General features: G+C 65.7%; 2 protein-coding genes across 6 annotated transcripts in view; one reads left to right on the top strand and one right to left on the bottom strand.

The window, feature by feature from the left end:
- Nucleotides 1-376: 376 nt before the first annotated feature.
- On the top strand, nt 377-24718 carry TNIP2 (TNFAIP3 interacting protein 2). Of its 4 annotated transcripts, XR_007915846.2 has the most exons (7): nt 2598-3009; nt 10591-10881; nt 13307-13396; nt 14090-14338; nt 14613-14744; nt 19891-20124; nt 20249-24718. XR_007915846.2 is itself a non-coding variant. In XM_051836713.2 (6 exons), exons 1-6 carry the CDS (start codon nt 795-797, stop codon nt 17089-17091), a joined length of 1011 nt encoding a protein of 336 aa, XP_051692673.1. In that variant the 5' UTR covers nt 377-794. The 4 variants fall into 4 exon arrangements, 3 of the variants coding, with proteins under 3 accessions (XP_051692673.1, XP_051692672.1, XP_051692671.1); XM_051836713.2 differs by lacking the exons at nt 2598-3009; nt 19891-20124; nt 20249-24718 and adding exons at nt 377-815; nt 16864-17091; XM_051836712.2 differs by having other exon boundaries at nt 19891-24718.
- Nucleotides 23499-26311, bottom strand: part of FAM193A (family with sequence similarity 193 member A) — a 154982-nt gene continuing 152169 nt past the window's right edge. For both annotated transcript variants that reach the window (XM_070067973.1, XM_051836727.2), the window contains exon 21: nt 23499-24138. In XM_070067973.1, coding sequence (XP_069924074.1) covers nt 24045-24138 — 94 coding nt within the window. In that variant the 3' untranslated portion in view covers nt 23499-24044. The remainder of the gene's footprint in view (nt 24139-26311) is intronic.

Below are 26311 nucleotides of genomic sequence, written 5' to 3'. Positions count from 1 at the left end.
GGCTCGGGGAGGAGCCTCGGAGCAAGGCAGATGGACACTGCCCCATCAGTGTAGGAAGTGGCCTCTCCACCTGCCTCCCACCCCGCCTCCCACCTCGTCACCTGCTGGAAACCCCAGTCCCTCACTGGCCCCTGAAGGCAGCCCAACCTCTGGCCGTCTGCCGCCCTCCTGGTCAGACCCCTCCTCTCTCTCCAGCCCAGCCTGTGGCCACACTCAGAGGGTCAGCCCTTGTGCAAATCCTCCTGTTGCTGACTTTAACAGCCGCGGGTCTTCCCTGATTAGTGTGAATGGCCATCCTGTTTGTGCGGAAACGTCAGTGTTTCCGGTTTTGTGGGAGCAGAGTGATATTTTAGTTGTTATCTTCTGATGTTGGGAGCAAGCTGTCCCAGAGAGGCCAAGACAACAGCCCCGTGTCTCTCGTGACCTGGTTGCTGGGGCCACGCCTCAGCACGTCTGTAGTTCGACGTCTTGGAGAGGAAGGTCGGCCTCGTCCGGTGCGTCGCAGGGACTCCACGGAGAGTCTAGGGGCCAGAAGGCAGGCAGCCTTGCCGGAGGCCGGCCACCCCAGAAGCCAAATTCTGATCCCCAAAACCCGTCCGCCCCAGCGGTGCTGGAGGGCTGGACCACGCGGTGCCCAGTCCACGGCTGAGGCACCGGGCTCAGGGAGGCTGGCTTGAGTGACCTGCCCCAGGCCCCCATTTAGCGCCTGCCCTGAGGACGGCCCTGCCCCTAGCAGCTCTGAGCCCAGCTCCATTTAACTCCCCCACACCTGCCCCAGCCAATCAGAGTGCACCATGCGGACCTGCGTTTGCTGGGTGAGTCCCACAGCACCCAGCAGCTGGAGAGGGTGCTGACTCAGCTGCCCGCAGCAGCGGGGCGGGGGGGGGGGGGGGGGGCTGGCTGCCTTTACCGACCCTGGGATTCCGCTCCCGGAGAAGACAGCACGCGGCCTAGGGCGGACGGACGGGGCGGGGCAGATCCTGACCGCGAGCCTCGGAAGGCCCCCGTGTGCGTCTGGCATCAGCAGGGGCGGCGGCCTTGTGTCCAGGAAGCGGGGGACCCTGCCGCCCCCGCACCAAGGCTGTCACACCCACCAAGGGGCCCGGTCCCACCAGCCAGCGCCGCGCCTGCGCCCCGGACGGGTGTGGCAGCCCCCGCTCAGTGTCCGCGGGTGACCCAAGGCGGGCACGTGGTCGGCGCCGGGAGCGCAGCCCTTGGAGCGTCCTCGCCCTTCCCTGGAGCTCCCAGGGCGGCTGACGCAGACCCACACCCGGGGGTGGTCTCCGGCGCGCCCTCCGCTTCCCATCCGCAGCTCAGCAGACGCTGCCGAACTCGGCTCTAGGTGGCTCCGCAGGGCCGGTGGTCCACACCGCAGTGCCGGGTGGTCCACACCGCAGGGCCGAGCCCTCAACAGGGGCAGGGATCGCTGGGCGCGAGGGCTCCCGGCGGCGGGCGGAGCCGGGCGTCGGTGGGGCGGGCTCTGGGCCGGGGGCGGAGCCTAGTGTCGGAGGGGCGGGCTCTGGGCTGGGGGCGGAGCCGGGCGTCGATGGGGCGGGCTCTGGGCCGGGGGCGGAGCCGGGTGTCGGTGGGGCGGGCTCTGGGCTGGGGGCGGAGCCGGGTGTCGGTGGGGCGGGCTCTGGGCCGGGGGCGGAACCTGGTGTCGGAGGGGCGGGCACTAGTTTGTGGGCGGAGCCGGGTATCGGACAGGCGGGCTCGAGGCCAGGGGCGGAACCAGCTGCCGGCGTGGGCGGTCTTTCCTCTGTAGGCGGAGCCGGCTGCCGGCGGGGGCGGGCTGGGGGAGGAGCCAGGTACCGGCGGGGGCGGGCTCTCGTCGGTGCACGGAGCCAGGTACCGGCGGGGGCGGGCCGTCGGCTGGGGGAGGAGCCAGGTACCGGCGGGGGCGGGCCGTGGGCTGGGGGAGGAGCCAGGCACCGGCGGGGGCGGGCCGTCGGCTGGGGGAGGAGCCAGGTACCGGCGGGGGCGGGCCGTCGGCTGGGGGAGGAACCAGGTACCGGTGGGGGCGGGCCTGGCTGGGGGAGGAGCCAGGCACCGGCGGGGGCGGGCCTGGCTGGGGGAGGAGCCAGGCACCGGCGGGGGCGGGCCTGGCTGGGGGAGGAGCCAGGTACCGGCGGGGGCGGGCCGTCGGCTGGGGGAGGAGCCAGGTACCGGCGGGGGCGGGCTCTCGTCGGTGGACGGAGCTAGGTACCGGCGGGGGCGGGCCGTCGGCTGGGGGAGGAGCCAGTACCGGCGGGGGCGGGCCGTGGGCTGGGGGAGGAGCCAGGCACCGGCGGGGGCGGGCCGTGGGCTGGGGGAGGAGCCAGGCACCGGCGGGGGCGGGCCGTGGGCTGGGGGAGGAGCCAGGCACCGGCGGGGGCGGGCCGTGGGCTGGGGGAGGAGCCAGGCACCGGCGGGGGCGGGCCGTCGGCTGGGGGAGGAGCCAGGCACCGGCGGGGGCGGGCCGTCGGCTGGGGGAGGAGCCAGGCACCGGCGGGGGCGGGCCGTCGGCTGGGGGAGGAGCCAGGCACCGGCGGGGACGGGCCGTCGGCTGGGGGAGGAGCCAGGCACCGGCGGGGGCGGGCCGTCGGCTGGGGGAGGAGCCAGCACCGGCGGGGGCGGGCCTGGCCGGGTCGGGCTTGGCCCGGCCGGGGAAATTCCCGGAAGGCCGAAGTCCCGCCGGGCCGGGCGCGGAAGTTGCAGGCGGCCGTGCGCCCACCCGGCAGGCCCGCAACCATGTCGTCCGGGGACGAGGGTTCGCGAGGCCGGGAGAGGGACGAGGGCGCCGCGGCCACGCTCTGCGGCCTGTACCACGAGGCCGGCCAGCAGCTGCGGCTGCTTCAGGCCCAGCTGGCCGCCCGCGAGGCCCTCGTCGCACGCCTCCGCGCCCGCCTGGCCGCGCTCGAGGGAGATGCGGCGCCGTCGCTCGTGGACGCGCTGCTGGAGCAGCTGGCGCGCTCCCGGGAGCAGCTCCAGCGGCAGCAGAGCGGCGCCGCCGAGGCCCGACTGCGCCAGGTGCGGGGCGGCGGCGGGGCGCGTGCGTGCTGCGGGGAGGGGGCCGGAGGGGGCCGGGCTGGGCGGGGCCCTGGGCTGTGAGGGGGCGGGAGGGGGCCGGCTGGGGGTAGCCCTGGGCTGGGAGGGGGCGGGAGGGGGCCGGCTGGGGGGGGCCCGGGCGGGGAGGGGGCCGGCTGGGGGGGCCCTGGGCTGGGAGGGGGCGCCGGGCTGTGAGGGGGCCGGCTGGGGGGGCCCGTGGGCTGTGAGGGGGGTTGGGGGGCGCCGGGCTGTGGGGGGCCCGTGGGCTGTGAGGGGGTTGGGGGGCACCGGGCTGGGGGGTGCCGTGGGCTGTGAGGGGGTTGGGGGGCGCCGGGCTGAGGGGGGCCTGTGGGCTGTGAGGGGGTTGGGGGGCGCCGGGCTGAGGGGGGCCTGTGGGCTGTGAGGGGGCCGGGCTGGGGGAGGGCCCGTGGGCTGTGAGGGGGTTGGGGGGCGCCGGGCTGGGGGGGGCCTGTGGGTTGCAGGTGAGGACCCTGGGCTGCAAGGGGAGTGGGGCCCCTGGGGCGGTGAGGCGTCCCCCGTGGGTGGGGCGGGGGTCCCTCTGAGGCGTATTTGGGGCTTCCTGGCCTCGAGGGTGGGGTGTCCCGGGCTGGAGCTGTGACGCAGGCGTCACCCCAGCTTTCTGCTCCCCAGCCTGAGTGTTTAGGAGAGACGGCGGGGCCAGAGCCAAAACCAGGTGACAGCACTCGCCGTGCCGGCTGCTCGCACCCCAAACGCTTGGCCCGCGGCGTTTATCCATCCCGGGTGGCTGGGCCTGGGCGGGACTAGGGTGCAGACGGCAGCTTTGGTGCCCAGCCGTGGCCCCACAGCCGGACCTGAGAGAGAACAAGGAACGTGCCCTGTTCTCCTGATTATAAGATAATTTTGAACACTTGAGAAAAATGGGCTCATGGCCCCCGGAGCCCCGCAACGCAGGGGTGGCCGGCGTGGACCTGGGCGTGCGCCCTCCTGTCCCGCTGCCCAGGGGCACGCCAGCCTGGTCCAGTCCGCGCCTTCTGCAGGGTTCTACTCAGTGCTGGTTGGACTGTGTCTGCAGTGCCGTCAGCCGCAGATGCCTCACCCTGGTCTCTCCCTCTTCCTGGAAAGTGGACCGTAACTCCCCGAGCCCACCTGGTTGGCACAGCGACGCCAGGAGCCAGGGCTCTGAGGGGAGCCTGTTGGCAGGGCAGGCCGGGCAGGGGAGCCCCACGCAGCCAGGGCCCGGTCACTCTCGGAGCCTGGCGGCCTTGGTCCTCGGCTCCCTTAGTCCCCAGTGCCTTGTGAACCCGCAGCCACCAACCAGAAGCTCATCACAGCTGCGTGGTGGCCCCAGACCGCGGTCCAAGAGTCACTGCTCCTCCACCTCCATTTCGGGCTTTGTTTTAAACATTTATTTTGAAAGAGAGAGCGACAGGAAGATACAGAGAGATCCTCCGTCTGCCGGTTCACTCCCCAGATGGCCTCCGTGGCCGGGCTGGAGCCAGGAGCTGGGAATTCTTCCGCAGTCTCCCCCGTGGGTGGCAGTGGCCCAGGCTCTTGGGCCGTCCTGCTTCCCCAGGTGGCTGGAGGGAGCTGGACGGGATGTGTGGCCGCAGGCACGGGCTCCAGCCCCTGTGGGGTCAGTCTGCGGAGCTGTCCTGTGCCAGCACACGTGTGGCTGACTCCAGCACCCGTCTGGGGTGAATCGCGGGCGCCAGGCGAGAACGGGGATGTTCATTACTCAGAGGCCTGGGCTGGCTGAGGCGGCGGTGGGCTGCCCGTAACAAGCTGGCCCCTGGCCTGGTGGGGGCTGAGGGCTGCCGTGAGGCGATGACCTTCGGAAGTGCGGAGGAACTGCCCAGTGCATCTGTGGGCGGGCCGTGGCCAGCGCGTGGCAGGGCCGAGAGCTGTGGTGGCACTCAGAGACCTCACTGTACCTGTCACTTTGCAGGCCGCCCCGTGTGCGACTTTCTGGAGGACTGGAGCTGACTCACTGTGTGGCCGACTCCTGCTCAGCCCCTCCTGTTACCACCCCGGGTCTGGCCTCACGGGCCCTGCCTGGTGCTGGCACCCCGGCCCCCTTTCTCTCCCGGCCTTCCTTCCCTGTCCTGCCACGCTCCTTGAGCACAGGAAGTGTGTGTCCTTTGTGACAGGCGTGTTCGTGTGTGTCCTGTTTGTCTTCTCCCATACAGTTATCCAGGGAGAGGAAGAATATTTTTGGTCAGGATTTATTTATTTGAGGGCCGGCATTGTGGCGTAGCAGGTAAAGCCACTGCCGGCAGTGCCGGCATCCCATATGGGTGCTGATGCGAGACCCGGCTGCTCCACTTCCCATCCAGCTCTCTGCTGTGGCCTGGGAAAGCAGTGGAAGATGGCCCAAGTCCTTGGCCCCTGCACCCATGTGGGAGACCCAGAAGAAGCTCCTGGCTCCTGGCTTCAGCCTGGCCCAGCTGCAGCCACTGTGGCCATTTCGAGAGTGAACCAGTGGATAGAAGACCTCTCTCTCTCTCTCTCTCTGCCTCTCTGTGACTCTGACTTTCAAGTAAATAAATAAATATTTAAAAAATAATAAAATAAAATAATTTACTTATTTGAAAGGGATACAGAGCAAAAGGCAGAGAGGGAGAAGGATCTTCTTCCACTGTTCCTTCCCCGAATGGCCACAGCACGCAGGGCGGGGCCAGGCTGAAGCCGGGAGGGTGACTCCATCCGGGTCTCCCACGTGGGTGCAGGGGCCCAAGCACTTTTGCCATCCTCGGCTTTCCCAGGTGCGTTAGCAGGGAGCTGGACCAGAGGTGGAGCAGCGGGGACTTGAGCCGGTGCCCACGTGAGGTGCTGGCCTTGCCCGTGGGGGCTCGAGCTGCTGTGCCCAGCGCCGGGCTCTAGAGGGGAAGACCCTGACTGCCAGTGCTGTGGTCGGGTTCAGCCGCCCGGCCTGCCCTGGGCTTCCCGTGTGCTGCTTCTCTCGCGATGCCTTTGGCTCCTGGCGGGGGAACAGCCGGGAGCTGCTGCAGCCTGGGGCTGGGCGTCCTCGAGAGGCCGCGTGGCGAGGACAACGGGGCTGGACTGTGTCTGCGTGACTCACGTCCACCCGGGACCTGCGAGCGCTGCCCTTGGTTGTAAATGAGCATGTGACGTGAGACCAGACCGTTGACCCTGTGAGCCGCAGCGTGCCCGGCTGTAGACGGGGGTGTGTGTGTGACAGATGCTGTCTCAGGGTGTGGGGCTTCCGCGGTTGGTGCACAGCGAGGGCGCAGACACCGTGAGCCGTCCCTGCCGCTGCAGCCGCTGCGGCTATCAGAGCTTGGCCGTGCGGCCCGTTTGTGGTGCCGTGGGAGACGGACCGTCGCTGTCACTCACAGGACTCCTGGCTATGAGCACGTCGAGTTGGGATTTCTGCTTTCTGTATCAATGGGCCTGAGTAAACTTGTCTCAGACAGAGGCAGGCACAGCGACGTTTCCCTGTCGTGCTGCAGGGAGTCACGGCTTTTGATTTGGATGACGCTAAAACGTAATAGAAGCGTGCTCCCGGGACAGTCTCTCTCTGTGTCGGCTCTGCTTGCGCGCCTGAGCCCCTGTCGAGGATAACAGTCCAGCTCGCCAGAGTGACAGCAGCGGCCGCCGCGCTGGCGCCTCAGCCTTCCACCAGCCACAGGAGCCGCCAGGCCTGTGGTAGGCGCTGGAGGCTGGGCTGTGGCTGTGGGTAGGCTGCAGTGGGCCGTGGCCTTGGCTGGCCAGGGGTCTGTGAGGCACCGGCACTGTGGCATAGCAGGTGAAGCTGCCGCCTGCAGTGCCGGCATCCCACGTGGGCTCCGGTTCTAGTCCCGGCTGCTCCACTTGGAATCCAGCTCTCTGCTAATGCACCTGGGAAAGCAGTGGAAGATGGCCCGGGTACTTGGGGGACCCAGATGAATCTCCTGGCTCCTGGCTTCGGCCTGGTGCGGCCCTGGCCATTGCAGCTATTTGGGAAAGGGGCCAGCGATGGAATGAATGGAGGAGTGATCCCTCTCTCTCTCTCTCTCTGCCTCTCCCTCTCTCAACTCTCACTTTCAAGTAAAACAAGTAAAGCTTTATATTAAAAAAAAAAAAAGCTGTTGGGGAGGTTCCTGCTACACTTCCACGGAGTACCTGTGCCAAGGCCCCCCGTTACCTTATGCTACCTTAAAAATGGTTAAGCTTTGGGGTGGCCGTTTCACCTATGGTTAGGATGCGTGTGGTCCCACGTTAGATACCTGGTTCTGGCTCCTGGCTGATTTTCTGCTGATTCAGCCCCTGGGAGGCAGCGGTGACTGTGCAGCCGGAGGGGCCTGCCCCCATGTGGGGGGTCTGCACGGCTTCCTGTCACACCCAGCCCTCGTTGTTGGGGGCATTTGAGGTGCAAGCCAGCTGGTAGGAGCACACTCCCTTGCCTCGGTCTCACTGCCTGGCAAATTAACACTTTTATACAGGTTAATTTTCAAAGAAAACAGTTCAGGGCTGAGACACAGGCTGTGCCAGGTTTTGGGTTCCACGCAGGTGAGCGCTGACGCTGGGCTCGGGGTTCTCTCTCTGTTCGTAGTGTTCTCCGTCAGGGAGGGCACAGTTGGTTCTCGTCTGGGTGTCTTCACCGCGGGTCCCTCGTGCGCGTGGCAGCGCCGGGCCTGTGGTGCTCTCGGCCCCTTTGGGAGGAACGAAGGCCACCAGGGCCCTCTGGCCTCCCAGCCCCGCAGGACCAGCCTGCCAGCAGGTGCCGGCGCCCACCCGGCTTTCAGAGCGGCCTGGTCTCCGCCAGGGGTGCGTGTCTGGGTCATGAGGCAGAGTCATGAGGTAATGATCTCTCTCTCTCTTGCTTTAAAGATCCTATCTACTTATTTATTTATTTGAGAGGTAGAGTTATAGACAGAGAGAGGTAAAGGCAGAGAGCGAGGTCTTCCATCCGCTGGTTCACTCCCCAAAGGGCCGCAGTGGCTGGAGCTGGGCTGATCTGAGGCCAGGAGCCAGGAGCTTCTTCCGGGTCTCCCACACGGGTGCAGGGGCCCAAGGACTTGGGCCATCTTCTGCTTTCCCAGGCCACAGCAGAGAGCTGGGTGGGAAGAGGAGCAGCCGGGACTCGAGCCGACGCCCGTTTGTGATGGTGGAGGCTTAGCCCGCTGGCCCCAGTGATGATAAGAGCCGGTCTCACCTGGCCGGAGGGGCCGCCCTGTGCTTGCTGCCCTTTGCAAACTGGTGGAATGGGGGACGCGGGTGTGGGACGCCTTCGGGCAAAGTCCAGTTCACAGCCTCGGCTCTCACTTGGTCACATCTGGTGTCACCAGTCCCAGTTCTGCGCCATCATCATAACTGGAGATTTTCTGTTTGGCTGTAGAGCAAAGTAAGAAAGTGGGAGGGAGAGGACTCCTGGAAGTGCCCTGAGCCGGAGAACTCCAGAATATTCTCCGTGGCGTCTGATTAGCTCATGCTGAGCAGATGCTCAGGGGCCGTGGGGTTTGGGTGGAAGGGCGCTGGGGGCGGGGGGACCGGGCCTGGACCCTGGCCTTGGGTCTCACCGGCCATCGGCCTCCCAGACAGCCCCAGTGCTGTGACTTCTGGGTGTTCTGCACAGCGTCGCCGCCGGGCTGTGCCCCCAGCTCTGGGGTTTATCACACTCAGGCTGTGCTTTGAAGAACAAGGCACTGTTCTCTGAGCTGTGTCACAGGGTCCGTTTGTGCAGAGACACGCGTGTGTCATGGACGCTGTGCGATGCTGGGCGGCGGGTGCCCAGACACAGCCGCTGTCTCTGGGGACTGAGGAGGAGAAGGGGATAGAGTTTTTCACTCTGTTTGCTGCTGTTTGGGTGTTGGGACAGCGGGCGTGTTGTCTGACTTAGAAACGCGTTAGGGGCAGGTGCTGTGGCGCAGCCAGTGAGGCGGCAGAGACGCCTGCATCTCGTGTCAGTGTTCCTGGTCCCAGTCACAGCTACTCCGTGCGCCCTCGTGTGCCTGGGAGCCAGCAGGTCGTGGCCCACGTGCCTGGGTTCCTGCCACCCCTGCAGGGGCCCAGCGTGGAGGTCCGGTCTCCTGGCCTCAGCTTGGCCCAGCCCCACCTGTCGCAAACGTGGAAGATCTTCCCCTTTCTCTCTGCCTCTCCCTTTCTCCCTGCCATCTTACCTTTCAAATAAATATCAATCAATCAAACAAAAAGCAATTGAGAGAATCATGATCCAGGCTTGCCTTAGTTTTTTTTTATTTTTTAGAAATAATTTTTTTAAAGATTTATTTATTTATTTATTTGAGAGGTAGAGTTACAGACAGACAGGGAGAGAGAGAGAGAGAGGTCTTCTATCCGCTGGTTCACTCCCCGAATGTCCGAAATGGTGGGAGCTAAGCCAATCTGAAACCAGGAGCCAGAGCTTCTTCCGGGTCTCCCACACGAGTGCAGAGGCCCTAGGACTTGGCCCGTCTTGCGCTGCCCTCCCAGGCCACAGCAGAGAGCGGGATGGGAAGTGGCGCAGCCGGGACTTGAACTGGCGCCAGGGTTGCCTTAGTAACATGGCCAGTCTCTTGTTCCATTGTGCTGAAAAGGCCCCGGTCCCTGGCGTGGGCGGTGAAAGAGCGCCCACGGCTGGAGCTGTCCCTCTGGGGAAGGCTCCGTCCACTCGTGACGCGTGAAGTGCTTCTTCATCTGTAGCATGGGCCTGCTTCACCCCTCCATGCACTGTTCACATTGGGGTGCTTTGAAAACAGGAAAGCATGGGGCCGGCGCCGTGGCATAGTGGGTAAAGCAGGCACCTGCAAGGCCGGCATCCCATATGGGCGCTGGTTTGAGTCCCGGCTGCTCCACTTCGGATCCAGCTCTCTGCTATGGCCTGGGAGAGCAGAAGATGGCCCAGGTCCTAGGGTCTCTGTACTCGTGTGAGAGACCTGGGAGAAGCTCCTGGCTCCTGGCTTCAGATTGGCACAGCTCTGGCCATTGTAGCCATGTGGGGAGTGAACCAGTAGATGAAAGACCTGTCTCTCTCTCTCTTTCTCTCTGCCTCTCTCTAACTCTGCTTTTCAAATAAAAAATCAATCTTTTTTTTAAAAGGAACAGGAAAGCACGCATTGAAGTCTGGGTATTAGAGAATTTTCAGTTTAGAGATTAAACTTTTTTCATTTTTATTTATTTACTTATTATTTCATTTTTATTTAAAAGGTATATAGACAGATAAAAAGAAACAGATCTTCCACCTGCTGGTTGCCTCTCCACTTGGGGCTCCTCGTGGGTGGCAGGGGCTCGAGGACCTGGGCCGTCCGCCACCTTGACCCAGGCGCACTAGCAGGGAGCTGGCCAGCAGCAGAGTAGGGGCACTTGAACCCATGCTCTGATCCGGCAGCTGCACCCCTCGCCACTGTTTGTGTGTTTAAGAGGCAGGAAGAACTTCCGAGGTAGCTGGAAACAGGATCTGGGTCTCCCCTGTGGGGGCCTGGGACCCCGTTACTTGAGCCGCCAGCACTGCCTCCCAGGGTCTGCGTTAGCAGCAGCTGAAATCAGGAGCCAGGAACCGAAGCCAGGTAGCCCGCCTGGGATGGAGGTGTGTTCACCGCTGCGCCTAACATCCGCCCTCGGCTGTGCTTTTAATCTCCCGCGTAGGAGGTCGAGCGGCTGACCGAGCAACTGGAGGAAAAGCAGAGGGAGATAGAGCGGCTGAGCCGGCCGGCGCACGAGCAGGAGGTCGTCCTGCTGCGGAGAAGCGTGGCCGAGAAGGAGCGCGCCCAGGCGGCCAGGGACGTGCTGTGCCGCTCCCTGGCCGACGAGGCCCAGCGGCTGCGGAGGACCCTGGCTGCCACTGCCCACATGTGCCAGCACCTGGCCAAGCGTCTGGCTGCACAGCAGCGTGCCCAGGGGGACGTGGGGCATGTGCAGGAGCAGAGTCCTGGCGAGGTAGGTCCCAGAGCAGATGGGGACCGGGGACGGTGGGAGATGCCCCCATCGCGTCCCCTCAGCAGTAGCCTGTGTGGGAGGCACCCAGGACCACGGATGTCCACAGTAAGCAAAGTCAGCTGCTGGGGAGAGCTCACGATGGTGGGACGGGCAGCATGCACTAGGGGAGCCGGGTGGTCCTCATGGCCCCACAGCTGTAGCTGACCCTGCTCCCAGCATGGTCTAGGGCAGCCAGGTGGTCCTCCTCATGGCCCCCCAGCCTGAGGCTGACCCTGCTCCCAGCATGCACTAGGGGAGCCGGCTGCCCCCCCAGCCTGAGGCTGACCCTGCTCCCAGCATGCACTAGGGGAGCCAGCTGCCCCCCCAGCCTGAGGCTGACCCTGCTCCCAGCATGCAGTAGGAAGCAGGGTAGCCCCCAGCCTGAGGCTGACCCTGCTCCCAGCATGCACTAGGGGAGCCGGGTGGCCCCCAGCCTGAGGCTGACCCTGCTCCCAGCATGCACTAGGGGAGCCGGCTGCCCCCCCAGCCTGAGGCTGACCCTGCTCCCAGCATGCAGTAGGAAGCAGGGTAGCCCCCAGCCTGAGGCTGACCCTGCTCCCAGCATGCAATAGGGGAGCCGGGTGGCCCCCAGCCTGAGGCTGACCCCGCTCCCAGCATGCAATAGGGGAGCCGGGTGGCCCCCAGCCTGAGGCTGACCCTGCTCCCAGCATGCACTAGGGGAGCCGGGTGCCCCCCCCAGCCTGAGGCTGACCCTGCTTCCAGCATGCAGTAGGAAGCAGGGTAGCCCCCAGCCTGAGGCTGACCCTGCTCCCAGCATGCACTAGGGGAGCCGGGTGGCCCCCAGCCTGAGGCTGACCCTGCTCCCAGCATGCAGTAGGGGAGCCGGCTGCCCCCCCAGCCTGAGGCTGACCCTGCTCCCAGCATGCAGTAGGAAGCAGGGTAGCCCCCAGCCTGAGGCTGACCCTGCTCCCAGCATGCACTAGGGGAGTCGGGTGGCCCCCAGCCTGAGGCTGACCCCGCTCTCAGCATGCAATAGGGGAGCCGGGTGGCCCCCAGCCTGAGGCTGACCCTGCTCCCAGCATGCACTAGGGGAGCCGGGTGGCCCCCAGCCTGAGGCTGACCCTGCTCCCAGCATGCACTAGGGGAGCCGGGTGGCCCCCAGCCTGAGGCTGACCCTGCTCCCAGCATGCACTAGGGGAGCCGGGTGGCCCCCAGCCTGAGGCTGACCCTGCTCCCAGCATGCACTAGGGGAGCCGGGTGGCCCCCAGCCTGAGGCTGACCCTGCTCCCAGCATGCAGTAGGAAGCAGGGTAGCCCCCAGCCTGAGGCTGACCCTGCTCCCAGCATGCACTAGGGGAGCCGGCTGCCCCCCCAGCCTGAGGCTGACCCTGCTCCCAGCATGCAATAGGGGAGCTGGCTGCCCCTCCATCCTGAGGCTGACCCTGCTCCCAGCATGCACTAGGGGAGCCGGGTGCCCCCCCAGCCTGAGGCTGACCCTGCTCCCAGCATGCACTAGGGGAGCCAGCTGCCCCCCCAGCCTGAGGCTGACCCTGCTCCCAGCATGCAGTAGGGGAGCCGGCTGCCCCCCCAGCCTGAGGCTGACCCTGCTCCCAGGTGCTGAGAGGGTACTCTGCTCACCCAGCAGTCGGGGGCCTGCTGAGCAGGGAGAGCCGAGACCCTGTGGCTAGGGCCTGGCCACGGCGTCTTCCTGCTGGCGGGTTGTGGGGACACGTGTGGGGCAGGCTGTTGGTGGGCCGGGCTGAGGCTGCGTGTCACCCCTGTGCCCAGCACAAGGCTCCTGGTCAGGCCCTTCGCGGGCAGTCGGGTGAGCGTGTACAAGGGCCGGGGCAGGCGGGCAGCTTCACTGACGAGCCCTTCAGGGAGAGACTTGGCCAAGGACCCCACCCCGTCTCCCGTGGAGAGCGAGCGGGGCTGTGTCTCAAGCCCAGAGGAGAGTGCAGGGAGAGGCGTGGTGCTCTCAGCTGAAGTCACCGTGTGGCTCCCTGAGCGGCCGCCCGTGCGGGTGGGGCCTCCGGCGGGCAGCCCCGTGCCCCTCACTTCTCGGCCTGCCGTGGCTGAGTCACCCGGGGCTTCCCGGCGCAGGCCGGCTCAGGACTTGCACTTCCTTCGTCACCGGAGGGGAATTCTCGGCGACAGCGTCCCTGACGGCCAGTCCCCGGCACGCGCGGTGCGCGGAGCTTCCGGGGGTCCAGACGGGTGTTTCCTGAGACTCGGTCTCCCAGCACGAGTTAGATGACCGCAGCGGACCTGAGTGGGAACAGGACAGCGTGGTGGGCTCCAGGAGGCGGCCGGGCCCATAGCTCTGGGGGACGCGGTGGTGATCATGGCCTCAACCCCGGGTCTGGCTCCGCCCCTTGCTGCGTGGGCCACGTGCCGTGACACGGTCTCCTCTGTGCTTTGTGCAGCCCACGTGTCCAGGCACGGACAGCTCCGTTCAGGCCGCCATGGAGAAGTTACGGGAGGAGAACCGACTGTTAAAACAGAAAGTGACTCATGTGAGTGTCTGCGTCTCCTGGAAGAACACGCACCCTGACCGAGTGCGACGAGGGTTCTTCCCCAGCCCGTGCCCAGTCGTTCCCCCACCGGCTGGCCACTGTGGCTTGGTGCACACGGCCCCAGCAGCCCAGCTTCCTGCCCGGGGGATGAGCAGGACGTGTCCTGAAAGGCAGAATTAGAGGGAGAGACAGAGAGAGAGAGAGAGAGCGAGAGCGAGAGCGAGAGCGAGCGCCTCCACTCACTGGTTCACGCCTCAGATGCCCACAGCAACTGAGGCTGAAGCCAGGGGCCTGGGACGCCCTCTGGGTCTCGCCCCTGGGTGCTGGGGCCCGGGCAAGCCGCCACGTCGCTCTGCTTTCCCAGGCCTGTGAGCAGGGGGCTGCTGGAAGTGGAGCAGCCGGGACGCGGACCGGTGCGCGTGGGGTGCTGTGTGGCAGTTGGGCGGGCTGTCCTGCCGCCCACGGTGCCCGTCTGATGGAAAGGAAGTCGAGGAGAGGCAGAGACTCTAAGGCAGGAAGGCGGCAGGGAGTCCACTTCTGTCCGAGAGCGAGGCTGCGGGTGCTGCTGCGGTGGGCTCAGCGTCCACTCCACGCGTGGGGAGAGGTCGGCGAGGTACTGCCGGCGCGCGGCGCCAGGTTCGGCCTTCGGGCTCCGCCGCCTTTGCCGTGAGCTTCCCGGCCGCGCCTCCCCAGGTGGAAGACCTCAACGCCAAGTGGCAGCGCTACGACGCCAGCAGGGACGAGTATGTGCGGGAGCTCCAGGCGCAGCTGCGGGAGCTGAAGGCCCCCCGGGAGCCGGAGCTGCTGAGGAAGGAGGTTTCCCGGCTCAACAGGCAGCTGGAAGAGGAAGTAGACGCGTGTGCGGACGCGAGGCAGCAGCTGGCCGCCGCCAGGACCGCCCAGGACGCTGCCCTGGAGCGGGTGCAGATACTGGAGCAGCAGGTCTGTCCCTGGGCTCTGGGCGGCACCCGCCGTCGTCTGCCTGCAGGTGGCGGCCAGCTCTCAGCACCGGCTGGGTGGTGTCGTGGGGGCGGGGGGGGGGGGAGCCCGGGGAAGCCAGCTCTCAGCACCGGCTGGGCGGTGGTTGTGGGGGCAGTGGGGGGAGCCCGGGGAGGCCAGCTCTCAGCACCGGCTGGGCGGTGTCGTGGGGGCGGGGGGAGCCCGGGGAGGGTCTTCCTTCTCACTGGAGCAGAACGAAGGTCCCGTGTCTCCCCAGATTCTCGCCTACAAGGATGACTTCAGGTCAGAAAGGGCCGACCGGGAGCGGGCTCAGAGCAGGATCCAGGAGCTGGAGGAGCGGCTGGCTTCCCTGCTGTGCCAGGGGTCTCGCCAGGGGTCTCGGAGACAGGTAGGGATGGGCGGCGTTCTTTTCCGCGTCATGGACTGAGCCCTTCCGTACCTTCAAGGCCCCGACCTGGCGGCCCCTTCCCGCCTTCCTGCGCTGTGCCACGTTTAGCTGTGAAGAGGTTGGCAGAGTGGCTGTTCTGGGCCTGCGCCGCCTCCCTGTGTGTCCCTGCCGTGTGACCAGAGAGCAGGATCCCTCCTGGCAGTGCCAGCCGTGCCCCGTCCTTGCTGCGAGACAGGGACCCAGTTACCTCGTCACATGGGGCTGGCACGGGCCTTGACAAGAGCCCTGTAGGGTCCTCAGCTCAGCCTGTGCCCGGCGTTGGTTTAGTGCAGTCCCCACCGTGAGAGGTGCCTGGAGAGGGGCCGGCGTAAGTCAGGACTGGCGAGGTCTCTGGCGGTGTGACCTGTGGTGCCGACCTGCCCGTCCACACTGCAGAAACCCCAGGGGAGGTTCGTTCCTTTGGCCACTTAGCGAGTTTCTGGTACAGCCCCGGCCTGGAGTAAACTTCCTGTGCTCACGTGGACTGGACCGCCTCTGGGAGGCGGCGCACCCGGGGCCGGAGCGCGGACGCGGAGCCCTCCCAGCTGGGTGTGTGGGGCCTCCAGCTCTGGTCTGTCCCGAGCAGCCCCTGGGCCTCATGGGTAGCTTCCGCTTCCCATCCCCCGTGCATGGGCGTAGGAGAGTCACGGTGGACACCCTTGGGCTGAGTCTTCGTCAGGGGCCATTTCTTCTGTGCATGACGGGGGGAGGGGTCGCGGCAGGGCCTGTGTTCCCCCCTGAGTCCACAGGTGACAGGGAGGTGCCAGAGGCTTTGCCGGCCCAGCCCTGGCGGCTTCCTTGGCATCGCTGGATGGAGCCTGGGTATGCGGGTGGCCCCTCACACCCCAGTTCCTGCTTCCCCGAGGCCCTGGGGCTGCCGGCCAGGACAGCTCCCCCAGCACGCACCCTGGGCAGGAACAGGAGGTTTTCCTGGGACTTGGTTTTGCCTGTGGGTTTCCGGCCTCGAGGGATTTGAGGGAGCGTGTGACGGGCTGAGGAGCCACCAAGGCTGTGGTCCTGAGGGCGGGCTCAGGCAGCCTCTCAGGGGCGGGGCCCCCAGGAGCCACCAGAACCAGCCGCAGGCCGCAGGCCTGGGTTCCTGAGGTGGCCCCACGGGCAGAATCCCTGGTGGCGGCGTTGGGAGCACTCGCTGTTGGTCAGTGGCAGTGCGCAGGCGTGGGCGACAGGCGTGGGCGACAGGCGTGGGTGACAGGCGTGGGTGACAGGCGTGGGCGACAGGCGTGGGCGACAGGCTCAGCGACAGGCGTGGGCGACAGGCTCAGCGACAGGCTCAGCGACAGGCGTGGGTGACAGGCTCGGCGACAGGTGTGGGTGACAGGCTCGGGCGACAGACGTGGGCGACAGGTGTGGGTGACAGGCTCAGCGACAGGCGTGGGCGACAGGCTCAGCGACAGGCTCAGCGACAGGCGTGGGCGACAGGCTCAGCGACAGGCTCAGCGACAGGCGTGGGTGACAGGCTCGGCGACAGGCGTGGGTGACAGGCTCAGCGACAGACGTGGGCGACAAGCTCGGGCGACAGGTGTGGGTGACAGGCGTGGGTGACAGGCTCAGCGACAGGCGTGGGTGACAGGCTCAGCGACAGGCGTGGGCGACAGGCTCGGGCGACAGGCCGTCCTGCCACTGAGGCAAAGCCAGTTTCAGACGGGAGGGGGCACACTGAAGCCGCTGGCCACAGGGCTCCACGACAGGTGTTTGGAGCAAGGTGGTGCTGCGTGGCCGACAAGGCTGAGCCAGGGGCTCCCCCTGCTGCCACTGGAGGCCCCCAAGCCCCAGGGCGTGGTGCTGAGGGCTGGGGCGTAGTCCGTGTGGTCCCACCCAGAGCTCCGCCACCCCCGACCCGTGGTGGCGGCTGGGGCATGTCGCCAAGGCTGCCTGCCAGTTGGGTTTCTTGGGGCTCATGGGTCCAGTCGGGCCTGCTTTCCACTGTAAGTGCAGGGAGCACGGGAGGGCACGCGCGTGGTCTGCGTGGTCACTCACGGCGCTCTCTGTGTCTTCATCTGTCGGCGGGCCCTGCGGCACAGCAGGAAGCCCCGTGTCACCACACCCCTGCCTTCCGCAGGACCGGGAGCCGGGCCCCTGCCTAGAGACTGACGCGCCGGAGCTCGCGGCGCGCACTGGCTGGCGGCCTGGGCCTGGGCCCCAGCAGCTGGAGCCCCGTGCAGAGGGCAGAGGCCCCCGCGCAGCCCAGGGAGCCCAGGGGGCCCTGCAGTGCCCTCACTGCCTGCGGTGCTTCGGCGACGAGCAGGGCGAAGAGCTCCTCGGGCACGTGGCCGAGTGCTGCCAGTGACCGTCCCCCGCGCCTGGCAGCGCCCGGCTCGGCCAGGTGTCCCGGGCCCGGGCCCTCACGACGACCATCCGCCTGGGTTCCCCTTTCGGTGCGGAACAGAAGGGGTCAGCGGCCTGGGTGGAGACGGACGGCGCGCTGGCGGGGCTGGCGGGGCTGGCGGTGGCCACGGGGTCAGGAGCATCTGGCCTGGGGAGGTCCCAGCCCCATCCTTCAGACGGAGTCGGGCTGAAGCCACAGCAGGACATCTAGGGAGCCCCGCTCGCAGCGCCTGCCCTGGGGAATGGGGAATGGGGAACAGGGCCCCGCGTGCCAGCCCCGCCCCGGCTTGTGAGAAAGGGCAGTGGCCAGCGGGCGCCCCGCTCGCAGCGCCTGCCCTGCGGAATGCGGCTGGGAGGCCGTGGGAGGCAGCGCCGCAGTCGCCGTCCCTCGGGCCTCGCTGCCACGGCAGAGCCATTCGCAGGGCAGCCGCGTTTCTCGCGCGCCACATTCATTCTCTATTCATTTATTTTTGTAATAAACACACTTGCTGCTGTACTGCCCTGAGAATTTGTGGCGGCGGGGGCTCCGGCTCAGGGACAGAGCAGTGTCCTCCCTAGGTGTGGGGCTGAGACCTCCTGTGGGCAGAAGCATTCCCGCTCCGCACCGCCTGCCACAGGCCCGGGCGAGGGGTGGCGGGAGGTCCGGGGCTGAGGGCGGAGGCTGCCGTAGGATTTGCGAGTAGGGCTTTACAGGAGCAGCCTCAGAGCCCAGGTGGGTGCCTGGGGGTGGGGCCCTCGCTGCAGACCCCTCTAGACTCCTCCTCCGCTCCGTGTCCATCGGGCTCACATGAGGGCTGGCGCCCACGATGCACCTGCAGGCAACCAGGCCCCGACCCAGGGCTCCGCCATCAGCCTGCCAAGGTCCTAGCCCAGGACGTGAAGCGAGTTGGAGAAGGCAGGAGCTTGCCGAGAACACGTGGGTGTTCCGCCTGCGTGCTGTGCGGTGCGTGTGTGGGTGCTGTGCCACGTGTGGGCGTGTGGCTGCTGTGCCACGTGTGGGCGTGTATGGGTGCTGTGCCACGTGTGTGTGTGGGGGTGCTGTGCCACGTGTGTGTGTGTGTGGGTGCTGTGCCACGTGTGTGCGTGTGGGTGCTGTGCCACGTGTGTGTGTGTGTGGGTACTGTGCCACATGTGTGCATGTGTGGGTGCTGTGCCACGTGCGGGTGTTTGTGGCTGCTGTGCCACGTGTGTGTGTGGGTGCTGTGCCACGTGTGTGTGTGTGTGTGGCTGCGGTGCCACGTGCGGGTGTTTGTGGCTGAAGTGCCACGTGTGTGTGTGGGTGCTGTGCCACATGTGGGTGTGTGTTCACTTGGTCCTTGTGGCAGTTCTGGGGGCAGGGACAGGAGGCCTGGAGGGGCGGAGGCGCCCGCCCAAGGTCACGCAGAGCTGAGAGCGGGCGCTCGCCAGCTGTGGGCCACTTCAGTCTTCACCGCGTCTGTTGTCTGTCCTCCGTGGCTGGGCGCCCCTTCCACCTGGCCGGGTCCTCGTGCTGTGGCCCCCGCATCACTGTGCTCCCCTGTGTACACGACCCTCTCTGGGGACGTGGCGAGGCCAGGTGAGAGCGTGGCAGCGGGGGCCACGGTGACCCGAGCTGTGCGCTCAGGTGGGACCCGGGGAGGCCGTGGGGAGGCAGCGGGGGCCACGGTGACCCTGAGCTGTGCGCTCAGGTGGGACCCGGGGAGGCCGTGGGGAGGCAGCGGGGGCCACGCATCAGGAATAAAGTTGGCGTCCCAGGTCCTGTCTCCTCTGTCACTCTACCTTAATTTTCTGAAGATTTATTTTTTATTGATTTTAAAGAGAAGAGGAGAGATGGGTAGGGGGAGAGGTCTTCCATCCGCTGGTTCTCTCCCCAGATGGCGCAACAGCTGGGCTTGGGCCAGGCTGAAGCCGGGAGCCAGGAGCTTCTTCCGGGTCTCCCACGTGGGTGCAGGGCCCAAGGGCTTGGGCCATCTTCCACTGCTTTCCCAGGCCACGGCAGAGAGCTGGATCAGAAGTGGAGCAGCCGGGACTCAAACTGGCGCCCATATGGGATGCTGGCACTGCTGGCAGTGGCTGCACCTGCTACGCCACAGCACCGGCCCTGAGAAGGGATTTTTTTTTAAAGAATTACACAGAAGGTACCTCGATCACAAAGATGTGTCGAAAGGACAGGGGCCGTGGCGGCCCCCAGCTGCTCTGCTCCTGACCCGGCGCCCGGCTCGTGCCCTGGGCGGCAGCCGGCGATGGCGCGAGTGCTTGGACCCCGCGCTCGGCACGGCACAGACCTCATCCTGGCCTCCGGGGTCCAGCCCGGCACCTGGGGAGTGGACCAGCAGGTAGAAGATGTCTTTCTCTGTCTCTCTCTGCCTTTAAAACACACACACACATTGTGGCCATGGCCTCTAGGAAATGGCGGCAGACCCGTCCTGCCAATCGGGGGTCCTAGGAGGGGAGGGGGCTTGGGTGCGTGGAGAGCCCCGAGTGGGGACGGAGGTGGAGACGGGCGTCCACAGGAGCGGGAGGGCGGCGTGGACGATTCGCGCTCAGAGCCTCCCGGAGCCTGGTCCCGGCTCCTCTCCTGCGGGAGGATGCGTCTGGCTCTCAGCCAGCGAGCTTGGCAGGGCAGCACAGCCGGCTGCCGCGGAACCCCGTCTGGGCGGGGCGTCCACGGTGAAGCTGCGGACACCGTGGAGAAATCCATCTCCTGAGTGGGGCTTGTTTCTCCGAGGGGCTTCTCCGTTACGTGGGCGCAAAGCTGTGCCACCTTCATCTTTCCACACAGCGTTGTTGAGGGGGCCGGCGTGGGTTAGCGGTAAAGCCGCCACCTGCACCAAGCCGGCTCCCGTGTGGACGCTGGTTCAAGTCCCGGCTGCTCCGCCTCTGATCCAGCTCCTTGCTGATGCATCTGGGGGAGCAACAGAAGATGGCCCGAGTCCTCGGGCTCCTGCATCCCAGCCGGAGCTGGCACCGCAGGAGCAGGCTTGACCTGCGACACCACAGCACTGGCCCCTCAAAGGTGATCATCTTCTTTAAAAATGGGAAAGGTGGGGCCGGCACAGCAGGGTTAAGGCCCTGGCCTGCAGTGCCGGCATCCCATATGGGCGCTGGTTCGAGACCTGGCTGCTCCACTTCCGATCCAGCTCTCTGCTATGGCCTGGGAAGGCAGCAGAGAATGGCTGAATTCCATGGGCCCTGCACCCGCATGGGAGACCTGGAAGAAGCTCCTGGTTCCTGGCTTCAGATCGGCACAGCTCAGCCACTGCGGCCAATTGGGGAGTGAACCAGCAGATGGAAGACCTCTCTCTCTGTCTCTGTCTCTAACTCTGACCTTCAAATAAATAAATAAATCTTTTATTAAAAAAAAAATAGGAACGGCATTACAGGGCTTGGTACCGTTTGTGGTTTTAGGTTCCCACTGGGGGTTTTTGAGCGGATTCCTGTGGGGAAGGGAAAATGAGTGAGTTCAGTGGTTGGGGAGGCCCCCTTGCTGGGACGAGAGAGAGAGAGAGAGACAGAGAGGAGAGAGAGAGAGAGAGAGGGGAGAGGAGAGAGAGAGAGAGAGAGGGGAGAGGAGAGAGGGGAGAGTGAAAGGAGAGAGAGACGAGAGAGAGATGAGAGAGGGAGACAGGAGAGAGAGGGAGAGAGAGAGGAGAGGGAGAGGAGAGAGGGGAGGGAGGAGAGACAGAGATTGAAACCCTCGGTCTGCCCCAGCAGCCCGGGCTGGACGCTACCTGGGTCCCCCTGTGGGTGGAGGCACCCAGGCACTGAGTCATCGCTGTGCCTCCCGGTGCGGCCCGGTATGGTGGTGAAGTGGGACCCTTGCCGGGTTGATCCAGGTTCCGGGGTAGGAAATGCATTCAAAGCAGGATTTGTCTAGGAGGTGGCGGGGAGCCCAGGCAACCCCCAGGAGGGCGCCCCCTTTATCAGGTAGGGGAGCATGGCAGTGGGGGCGGGGTCTGTTCAGGGGCAGCTCTGGCTTTGGCCTGGCCCAGCCCCGGCACTCCTGCGGGGAGCGACCCAGCGGGTGGGAGTCCCTTTCTCTCTGTCTTCACCCCCCTCCTTGTAACTGCCTTTTTTAAAGGTGCTCACGTCCCCCAGGGGGACCTGGGTTTGTCTCCTGCCAATGCGGTCGCTGGGAGGCGATGGTCGCGGCTCAGGGATCCCCGTGCCCACACGGGGGGCCGGGCTTGTCCCGGCTCCCGGCCAGCCCAGCCCTCGCAGGCCCCGGGCGGGGAGACCCAGCAGACGGGCGCACGAGAAGCTGACCATGCACAGCCACGGTCCACACCCGACAAACACCGACCTCATACGCTGATAAAAACCGTAAGATGAGCGGTGTTCTGGGCGTGTGAAGACGGCGGGGTTGTGGCCAGCGCCACGGCCGCACAGGGAGCCGATGCCGGCGTGGTCCTTGGGGCGGGAGCAGTCGGGGCCCATCCACAGGAGTGGAGTCTGGGTGCGGGCGGGGGCCAGAGCCGTGAAGCTGTCTCCACAGACCCCCACGCCAGAGGACGCGCCAGGACCAGCAAGCACACTGCAAAAATGACGTCAATCAAGAGGCGGACACCTAGTGGAGCTCTCTAAATGCCCAGGGGGCCGGAGCCGGGGCCCAGAACGCAATCTGTGCCTCCCATGTGGGCAGCAGGGGGCCGGGGCCGGGGCCGGGGGTCGGAAGTGGTGAGAGATGTGGGCGTCCTGGCCGGCAGGCGAGCTGGACCAAGTGCCTGCCCCTGAAGTTTTTTTTTTTTTTTTTTTTTTAAAGATTTATTTATTTGGAAGGCAGAGTGACAGAGGAAGAGACAGAGTATCTTAGCCCTGCTGGCCCAGTGTGAGGCCAGGAGCCGCACCAGGGCCCCGGGAGGCGGCAGGAGCACATGCACGCTGCAGGGAGCAGTGGTGCCCTGGGCAGCTGCTCAGCCCGCCGTGCTCAGGGCCACCCCGAGATGAATTCCGGTCAGATCAGAGGTGCCTGCACTTCTCTGGCAGTCCCGGCATCCTGTGCGGCGACCTGCCAATGCGGTCTCCCAGCCACAGAGGGAGGGCGCGCCCGTCTGCGGGCTCGAGCCAGGGACTCCATCGGGTCTCCCACGGAGGGCGGCAGGGACTCAAGGCCCCCCCCCCCCCCGCTGGCACAGGACCGGGGGGCCTGGACTAGAGCTGGCACCCATGCGGGAGTGGGCGGTCCAAGCAGCGTCCGGACCTGCCGTGTGCCCGGCGGTTTGGTTCTTTTCTGGTACTGCAAGTTCGCATTCTCGGTGGCGTGAGGATGTGCATACAGATGAATAAAAAGTTCCCGACTGCTGGTGAGGGGCCGTCTCCAGTGTGACTGCCGCCGCCGGCCTCCCCGGGGCAGCACCTGGAAACCGAGGGGGTCCCAGGGCGTCCCCGTGTGTGGGTGAACGGCCAGAGCCAGGCCCTGCAGCTCCAGGTCCCTGGGAGCCCGCGCCAGCGAGGTCCTGTGCCACCTGGCCTGGCTCCATCCGGTTTCTGTCCCCGAGGACATGGGCTCTGGAGCCCAGAGCCAGAGAAACACGAGGCTATGTCTTCCAGAGCGAGCGGCGCCATGGTGGGGGGAGCAGAGGCCAGTGTCCGGCCCCCAGGGCGCCAGGGTAGGGGAGCAAAGGCCCAGTGTCCAGCCCCCAGGGCTCCCTGGCACAGCGCAGCTGGGACACTGGCGTGACTGTGGCCCCGTGGGCCAGGACGGGAGGGGCCTGCAGCGGGGGCCCTGCCCCTCTAGAGGGCAATGCGCCTGCGTGGTCCCGGCCCAGCCCGTGTCTCCCTTTGCCGTTTCTTCTTCCCATCTGGAAAAAAAAAACGAACAGGGACACTCCTGGTCCCCCGTCTCGGGCGGCTGACCCATCTGCCGTCCCCGGCTTGGCCTCCTCCTTGTTCTCCGCACCCTGTGACTGCGGCGGCCCTGCCCCATGAGCCGTCCAGCAGCCCCCACGCCCACCCTGCACGGAAGCAGGTTCACCGAGAGGCGGGACAGCGGGAGCTACAGAGTTCTAGGAGGTAAGTGGGAACCGGGCTGTGGCCAGGAAGCAGCCCTGAGCGTCTACAACCCCCCAGACCTCCCTGTAAAGGCTGTTCACTTCGTTCCTATTTCCAATCTAGTATTTGTAATTCACTATTTTATAAATCACAGCTCCCTCCAGCCCCACACCCCGCGTGGCTGGGCACCCCCGACAAGGCCCCGGCGGCCCTACCCTGCGGGGCCTCTGCAGATCCTAACGCAACGTCCCCTCATCCCCAAGGCACTCCCCAGGCACCCTGCCAGGCACCGTGGGCCCTGCCCCACCCCCCCTCGCGGCCTCGTGGCCACCGCCTCCCAGGCCCCGCCCGCTGCAGCCACCCCTCGCCACCAGCAGAAAGCAACCAGACGAGGTCTCCTGCTGTACTAATGTGTTCCATCTTTCAAAAAGAAAGACATGATTTTAATATCACTTAACAATATGTTAAAAAGTAGCCAGGCAGGCCTCCGTGTTAATAGTCGTACACTCTAAACAGACTGATGGTGAGTACTGGGCGGGTCTCGTTCACCTCCTCATTCTGCAGGGGTCTCACACAGGCTGGCTACGGGTCGGGGGTCAGACACGAACAGCGCGACGTGTACACTCAGGAACAGCAGACTGGAGGGCCCGCCTGGGGCAGGGGCACACGAGGGCTGAGTGACGGCCGACACCCCGGCGGGGACAGGGGACGGGACAGGGCGAGATGCAGAGGCGACGGAGCCACGTGATGATGCAAACTCGAATCCTGGCGGGACGTGGCGGGAACTACTGTTCCAATCCGACAGCACAGGGCTACGATCAGAGAAGTCGCACGCACAGACTACACGCACACGAGCTAGCGACGCGGGCCGAGCGGCGGGCTCCCGGTCTGGGGGTGTCTCAGGGTGGCGTGGCCTGGCCCGCCCACTCTCTGGGCGGTTCTTGTTCAGTGGGCGGCAAAGGTGGCTTTTTTCAAGCTGAAGTTGGACCAGTTGATGGACAGCCTTTGCCGGGTCTGTCTGGCGGAATCCAAGCAGAACCTGCGAAGACAAGAGAGCCGAAGTCACCCAAGGAGACAGCCAGACTGGGCCGGCGCCACCTCCCGTCCCTGCCAGCAGCTTCCGAGGGGCTCGGGGAGGAGGCCCTGGGGTCAAAGGCAGGAGGGGTCCGCCAGGCACCCCACGTTCTCTGACCAAGCCCCCAGGGGAAACCTCTGATTGGCCCATGGCCTGTTCCAGAGTGAGTGCCGAGGGCCACCTTGTTCCTCCGAATGCGGCTGTGGGTGGCTGCGCCGGGCAGGAGGTGTGGCTGACCACAGCAGCCCCTTAGGCCAAGCCCTGGCAGGGCGGTGTAGCCTGGTGGACCCTGCGGTACCGTCCCTGGGCCTCTGACAGGAGGGCCACAGCTGGGGACGTGGGGTCACGAGGTGGAAGCAATCAGACCTCAGCCTTCACGGCTAAGGGCTGGCTGCCCCAGGACTCTGCAGCCGGGAGGGTCAGAGGTTAAGGTCGGGGTCGGCAGTTTTCCTGACTCATCCATGGTCACGGGAAGGCAGTGCGCATGGCACTGGGGCACGGCTGTGTTCCAATGAAACCTCACTGACAGTGAAATGCAGTTTGTGTACGTTTTGTGTCATAAAATGTTCTTTCCCCTCCAACTATTCACTTATTTTTATTTTGGGGGGTGTGTGGGGGGCAGAGAGCACACACCGCCATCTGCTGGTTTATTCCCTGTAACCCTCCCAACGGCTGTGGCTGGGCCGAGCCGAGGCCAGGCAGGCAGCTCAGGTCGTGGGTGGGGGAACCCGACCAGGCGCGCCGTCACCGCTGCCCCAGGGTGGGTGTGTCAGCGAGCCGGGGCCGAGTATCCCAAGCAGGTCCCCGACACGGGGTGCAGGCATCAGACCCTCCCAGCTCCGGAGCTGCCGTAAGCCAGCCTGAACTGGGTCTGGCCTGCGTGACCTGTGACCTCTGACCTGTGATGGACGTGCGATCCTGAGATTTCAGTCTATCTCGGCTCATCACGAGGGTCATCGCTGGTGGGAATTCATTGTGGCGAGATGGGGTCCCACACTGGCTGCCCGCCGACCATCTTGGAAGTCCCACGGGCCCCTGCAGCCAGCTGCGGCCTCCGGGCTGGGCACTCGCTAATGCGGCTTTGGGAAAGACCACACTGTGCCTGCCCTCTGCTTCCCTGGCAACACTGGCCGTTTTTTTGCATTAAATGAAGAAAAGAACATTTTCTTTCAAAACCCTACTATGCATAACTTATTTTTAAACTCGCTCATAGCCAGAACAGTCGGTTTTCTGCATGTGAAAGGCACAGTTACAGACGGGGAGGGGTCTTCCATCCACTGGGCCACTCCCCAGATGGCTGCCACGCCCAGGGCCGGGCCAGGCTGACGCCAGGAGCTCCAGCGGGGTCTCCCACGCGGGCAGCAGGGGACAAACGCTCGGGCCATCTTCCGCTGCTTTCCCAGGTGCATTAGCAGGGAGGGGGAGGAGTGGAGCAGCCGGGACTCGAACCGGTGCCCATGAGGATGCTGGCGTCTCAGGCGGCGGCCTGCCTGCCACGCCACAGTGTTGGAGTTCTCCTTCTCACTGTTCCAGGGCAGCAGGAATTTGAGCGGAACCTGGACATGCGTCGGTGCCGGTCACTAAGTAGGTGAGACTGTCCATTCACAGAGCCAGCAGCACCGCCCAGGGCCGCGGCACGAGGCCTCAGTCCTAAGGAGAGCACCGCGCCTCCCTCCACCTGGCCACCGGGGTGGGGGGGGAGACTGAGCCCGGGGCCGAGACGCCCTCAGCCCACACTGGAGCGCCCGGCTCCGGCTGCCAACTCCAGCGGGCTCCTGCCGCCCGCGTGGGAGACCTGGATGGAGAGCCGGGTTCCCAGCAGCAGGCTTCTCTCTCCAGCCCAGCCCCACCCCTGTGGGCATTTGGGGGAGTGCACCAGCAGACGGGAGGTGCGTGTCTTAACAAAACCCACCAAGGGGGCCGGCACTGTGGCACAGTGTGACACCACAGCCTGCAGTGCTGCAGCCCATGTGGGTGCTGGTTTCAGTCCCAGCTGTCCACTTCCTGTCCAGCTCTGTGTGGCCTGGGAAAGCAGCAGACGCCCAGGTGCTTGGGCCCTGCACCCACGTGGGAGACCCGGAAGAAGGTCCTGGCTCCTGGCTTCGGATCCGCTCAGCTCTAGCTGCTGTGGCCATTT

Source organism: Oryctolagus cuniculus, chromosome 2, assembly GCF_964237555.1.
Source record: "Oryctolagus cuniculus chromosome 2, mOryCun1.1, whole genome shotgun sequence".
Classification (NCBI taxonomy): Eukaryota; Metazoa; Chordata; class Mammalia; order Lagomorpha; family Leporidae; genus Oryctolagus; species Oryctolagus cuniculus.
The sequence above is the reverse complement of the archived record's forward strand: the minus strand, read 5'-3'. Positions and strand labels throughout refer to the sequence as shown.

Bases quoted from the DNA above. Each gene is read 5' to 3' on its own strand.
- TNIP2 (XM_051836711.2), top strand. From the start codon at position 2,731: ATGTCGTCCGGGGACGAGGGTTCGCGAGGCCGGGAGAGGGACGAGGGC. The intron at 10,882-13,306 runs GTAGGTCCCAGA...TGCTTTGTGCAG, and splicing joins AGGAGCAGAGTCCTGGCGAG to CCCACGTGTCCAGGCACGGA. The intron at 14,745-16,863 runs GTAGGGATGGGC...TGCCTTCCGCAG, and splicing joins GCCAGGGGTCTCGGAGACAG to GACCGGGAGCCGGGCCCCTG.